Genomic DNA, 5324 nt, shown 5'->3' on the forward strand with positions numbered 1-5324 from the left:
TCAAAATAACCATCTTGTTAGAGGCTGGGTGCCAGATTCTTTTATAGAACAGACAGGAGGAGGAGTTGAGGAAGTAAAGTAGAAAGGCAATAATATCTTGCAAGTATCTCCTGGAATGTCCATCCTTGGGGAAAGGGTGTGTTAATCTCTTCATTCTTGTGTCATTCACAGTTGGGCAGGGGCAAATTATCTCCCTGTGAGCTGAAAAAAGATGCTTTTAGTTTAGTCTTCTGGCAAAGGGCCAGGGTTCCCTGAGGCAGGCCATTATGTATGATTATAATAACAAAAGCAACAGATTCAAGTCAAAGAGAAAGATCCATTTTGGAGAGAGAATTGGCTCTTCCCTGCAACAATTCCACTACCACTAGAGCAGTGGCCTTGGCCCTGAGTAGTTTCCTCTCAAGGGTGGGGAGAAACAAACTGAAGTGTGCTCCTGATTGGCCTGAAAAGAATGTCTTGTTCCTTGGAAGTACCCACAGGATTCCTTTTGGAACCAAGTCAGGATGAGTCTCCAGACCCGACCCAGACTCTTGAACCTGGCAGCAGTGAGCCTGCTGAGGGATGAGGCCTCAGCCATCACTGCTCTGGAGTATCTGCCCATCGAACTCTTCCCCCCACTCTTCATGGAAGCCTTCTGTGGGAGTCGAAGTGAGACCCTGAAGGCCATGGTGTGTGCCTGGCCCTTTGTCCGTCTGCCTCTGGGGGGCCTGATGCAAAAGCCTCACATGGGGACCTTACAAGCAGTTCTGGATGGTCTTGATATCCTGCTTGCCCAGAAAAAACATTCCAAGTAAGTCTAATCCAGGTAGTCTAGTAGGTTGCTAGACATCATGAAGAAACACTTGGGGTCAAGAGAGTAAATGGTCAAAGGATGGACCAGAGACTTTTGAATCCAATGAAGACTCTCAGAGTCCTTGGCTATTGCTGAGCTCACTTTGGGGAAATGCCTTCTGGCAGTGAGAGTGCCTAAGATGCCAGGAAACCTAAAAGAACATGCCTGACAGCCTTCTAGTTATGGTTATGGGTACTAGAAGCAGAGACTGAGGAAGGTTGGAAGGGGAAAAGCAGAAAGGTGAGGCAGAGAGGAAAGAAGAGGGCAAGGCTGTAGGAATGTCAAGTATAATCTCAGGTGGGAAGTCAGAGTGTAGCCTCAATTCTAAGTCTGTAGTTTCATTCTGTGGTTTCATTCAAACAGCTAATCTTCTGTTTCCCACAGGAGGTGCAAACTGGGGGTGCTGGATTTAAGGAATACTGGCCAGGACTTCTGGAAAATGTGGTCTGGATCAAGTGTCCATGTATCCTCAAGCTCATCAATGACACCAGTGGCTGAGGTCAGGTCAAGGACAGAGCAGCCCTTGGCTCCTTTAGAGGTGTTCATAGAACTGCACTTCAAGGAAAGTACCACAGATGACTTCATCTACCTCATGAGGTGGGTGGAGCAGAGAAAAACCTCCATACACCTGTGCTCTACTAAGCTGAAGATCACTTCAATATCCTTAGAAAATATTATGCAGGTCCTGGGTATAGTGCAACTGGACTATATTCAGGAAGTGGAAGTGAATTGCATTTGGCATCTGTCCACTCTAGCCATGTTTGCTCCTTTCTTGGGCCAAATGAGTAATATACAGAGACTCCATCTCTCCCACATCCATGGGCTAGCATTTGAAGAGGAGGAAGAGTATTACCATGTTGTCCAAATTACCTCTCAGTTCCGCAAGTTGTACCACCTCCGGGATCTGTATTTGGAGACTCCCTCCTTCCTTGAAGGCTGCCTGATCCAGATGCTCAGGTGAGTGCGCACCCCTGGCCTGGGAGCAGTGTACCCAATGCTAGAATGTCAAAAGCGCACCTCCCTTTGCTACTCTATCCTGAACTGTGATATCATATAACCACCCAAATCAAGGTAGTGGCCCAAACTAGGATGAAGGATATGGAAAGGGCCACTCTTCTAGGAAGATACAGACCAAGTGTTAGGATGTACAGGTAGTAGGTATGTAACTTCTTCACTGGGCTTCCCAGGTGGCTCAGTGGGTATAGAACCTGCCTGCAGTGCATGACAACCCACTCCAGTATCCTTGCATGGAGAATGCCATGGGCAGAGGAGCCTGGCAGGCTATAGTCCATAGGTTGCAAAGAGTTGGACACGACTGAAGCGACTGAGCACAGCACAATTTCTCTACTAGGAAGAGATATCTTTCCTAGATGACTTTGGAAAAATAGGTAAAGGAAGAGGGACTTTGAAAAGGGAAATCTCCATCAGTCCTGAGTATTTAATGAAAGCTCCATGCTCTCCAGTTTTGTGACCGCAAGGAGCCTGTCTCAAATTCCAAGTCTGTAACAGGTTATCTTTTTATCCAGATAAGGTATTTAACATATAGTAAATGCATGATTCTGGAGATGATGGTAATAGAGCAGGAGTCAAAGAGATCTTAAAAATTTGTAGGTGGCTTGCAAATAATGTAGGGATGTAAGTGAGCCACTGCAGACTGTTATTTCCAATGGATGTTGTCGGATCTTCCCCAAATTGATCCTCTATGCATATCACCCAGATGACTTGAGATAAGGGTGTGTGTGCATGCTCAGTCACTTCAGTTGCGCCTGACTCTTTAAAACACTATGGACTATAGTCTGCCAGGCTCCTCTATCCATGGGATTCTCCAGGCCTGAATATGGGGTGGGTTGCCATGCCCTTCTCCAGAGGATCTTCCCAACCCAGGGATTGAATTCACCTCTCTTATGACTCCTGCACTGCAGGCAGATTCTTTACCCACTGAACCACCTGGGAAGGCCGAGATAAGGCTGCCTCAGGTCAAATCATGTGCCTAAGTAAGCTTGAATAAGAAGCACTTCAAGTCTCTTAAAAAAATTAATTTAGTTATATTAATTGGAGGCTAATTACTTTACAATATTCTAGTGGTTTTTGCCATACATTGACATGAATCAGCCATGGGTGTACCTGTGTTCCCCATCCTGAATTCCCCTACCACCTCCCTCCCTGTCCTATCATCCCAGTGCACCAGCCCTGAGTATCCTGTCTCATGCATCTAACCTGGACTGGCTATCTATTTCACATATGGTAATATACATGTTTCATTGCTATTCTCTCAAATCATCCCACCCTTGCCTTCTCCCACAGAATCCAAAAGTCTGTTCTTTGCATCTGTGTCTCTTTTATTGTCTCACATATAGGTTCATCATTACCATCTTTCTAAATTCCATTCATATGCATTAATATGCTGTATTGGTGTTTTTCTTTCTGACTTACTTCACTCTGTATAATAGGCTCCAGTTTCATCCACCTCACTAGAACTGATTCAAATGCATTCTTTTTAAGAGCTGAGTAATATTCCATTGTGTCTATGTACAACCATTTTCTTATCCATTTGTCTGCCAATGGACATCTAGGTTGCTTCCATGTCCTAGCTATTGTAAACAGTGCTGTGATGAACATTGGGGTACACAGGTCTCTTTTAATTCTGGTTTCCTCGGTGTGTATGCCCAGCAGTGGGATTGCTGGATCATATGGCAGTTCTATTTTCATTTATTTAAGAAATAAATGAAACAGAATAAACAGAATAAAACAGCCACACTGTTTTCCATAGTGGCTGTACTAGTTTGCATTCCCACCAACACAGTAAGAGTTCCCTTTTCTCCACAGCCTTTCCAGCATTTATTGCTTGTAGACTTTTTGATAGCAGTCATTCTGACAGGCATGAGATGGAACCTTATTGTGGTTTTGATTTGCATTTCTCTGACAATGAGTGATGTTGAGCATCCTTTCATATGTTTGTTATCCATCTGTATGTCTTCTTTGGAGAAATGTCTGTTTAGTTCTTCGGCCCACTTTTTGACTCAGTCGTTTATTTTTCTGGAATTGAATTGCAGGAGCTGCTTGTGTATTTTGGAGATTAATTCTTTGTCAGTTGCTTCATTTGCTATTATTTTCTCCCATTCTGAAGGCAGTCTTTTCACCTTGCTTATAGCTTCCTTCATTGTGCAAAACCTTTTAAGTTTAATTAGGTCCCATTTGTTTATTTTTGCTTTTATTTCCATTACTCTGGGAGGTAGGTCATAGAAGATTCTGCTGTGATTTATGTCAGAGTTTTTGTCTATGTTTTCCTGTAGGAGTTTTGTAGTTTCTCATGTTACATTTAGATCTTTAATCTATTTTGATTTTATTTTTATGTATGGTGTTAGAGAGTGTTCTAGTTTCATTCTTTTACAAGTGGTTGACCAGTTTTCCCAGCACCACTTGTTCAAGAGATTGTCTTTTCTCCATTGTATATTCATGCCTCCTTTGTCAAAGAAAAAGTGTCCATAGGTGTGTGGATTTATCTCTGGGCTTTCTATTTTGTTCCATTAATCTATATTTCTGTCTTTGTGCTAGTACCATACTGTCTTATGACTGTAGTTTTGTAGTATAGGCTGAAGTCAGACAGGTTGATTCCTTCATTTCCATTCTTCTTTCTCAAGATTGCTTTGGCTATTTGAGTTTTTTTTTGTATTTCCATACAAACTGTGAAATTATTTTAGTTGATCTATTCATAGGTGTGAGTGGGGTATTAAAGTCTTCCACTATTATTGCATTATTGTTAATTTCCCCTTTCATACTTGTTAGTATTTGCCTTACATATTGCAGTACTCCTATGTTGGTGCATATATATTTATAATTGCTATATCTTCTTCTTGGATTGATCCTTTGATCATTATGTAGTGTTCTTCTTTGTCTCTTCACAATTTTTATTTCAGAGTCTATTTTATCTGATATGAGTATTGCTACTCCTGCTTTCTTTGGTCTCCATTAGGAAATATCTTTTCCTAGCCCTTCAATTTCTGTATGTGTCCCTTGTTTTTAGGTGAGTCTCTTGTATACAGCATATACAGGGATCTTGTTTTTGTATCCATTCAGCCAGGCTTTGTCTTTTTCTTGGGCATTCAACCCATTTACATTTAAGGTAATTATTGATAAGTATGATCCCATTGTCACTTACTTTGTTGTTTTGGGTTCGAATTTATACACCTTTTCTATGTTTCCTGTCTAGAGAAGATTCTTTAGCATTTGTTGAAGAGCTGGTTTGGTGGTGCTGAATTCTCTCAGCTTTTGCTTGTCTGTAAAGCTTTTTATTTCTCCTTCATATTTGAATGAGATCCTTGCTGGGTGCAGTAATCTGGGTTGTAGGTTTTTCTCTTTCATCACTTTGAGTGTGTCCTGCTATTCCCTTCTGGCCTGAAGAGTTTCTGTTGAAAGATCAGCTGTTATCCTTATGGGAATCCCCTTGTGTGTTATTTGTTGCGTTTCCCTTGCTGCTTTTAATATTTTCTCT

At 41.8% G+C, this 5324-nt stretch overlaps 1 protein-coding gene across 1 annotated transcript; it reads left to right on the forward strand.

The window, feature by feature from the left end:
• Window positions 1-503: 503 nt before the first annotated feature.
• On the forward strand, window positions 504-4860 carry LOC110142844 (melanoma antigen preferentially expressed in tumors-like). The gene is made up of 3 exons (XM_020902234.2): window positions 504-790; window positions 1217-1789; window positions 4857-4860. Exons 1-3 carry the CDS (start codon window positions 504-506, stop codon window positions 4858-4860), a joined length of 864 nt encoding a protein of 287 aa, XP_020757893.2.
• The last annotated feature ends 464 nt before the right edge of the window (window positions 4861-5324 follow it).

This window comes from Odocoileus virginianus, chromosome 11, assembly GCF_023699985.2.
Source record: "Odocoileus virginianus isolate 20LAN1187 ecotype Illinois chromosome 11, Ovbor_1.2, whole genome shotgun sequence".
Classification (NCBI taxonomy): Eukaryota; Metazoa; Chordata; class Mammalia; order Artiodactyla; family Cervidae; genus Odocoileus; species Odocoileus virginianus.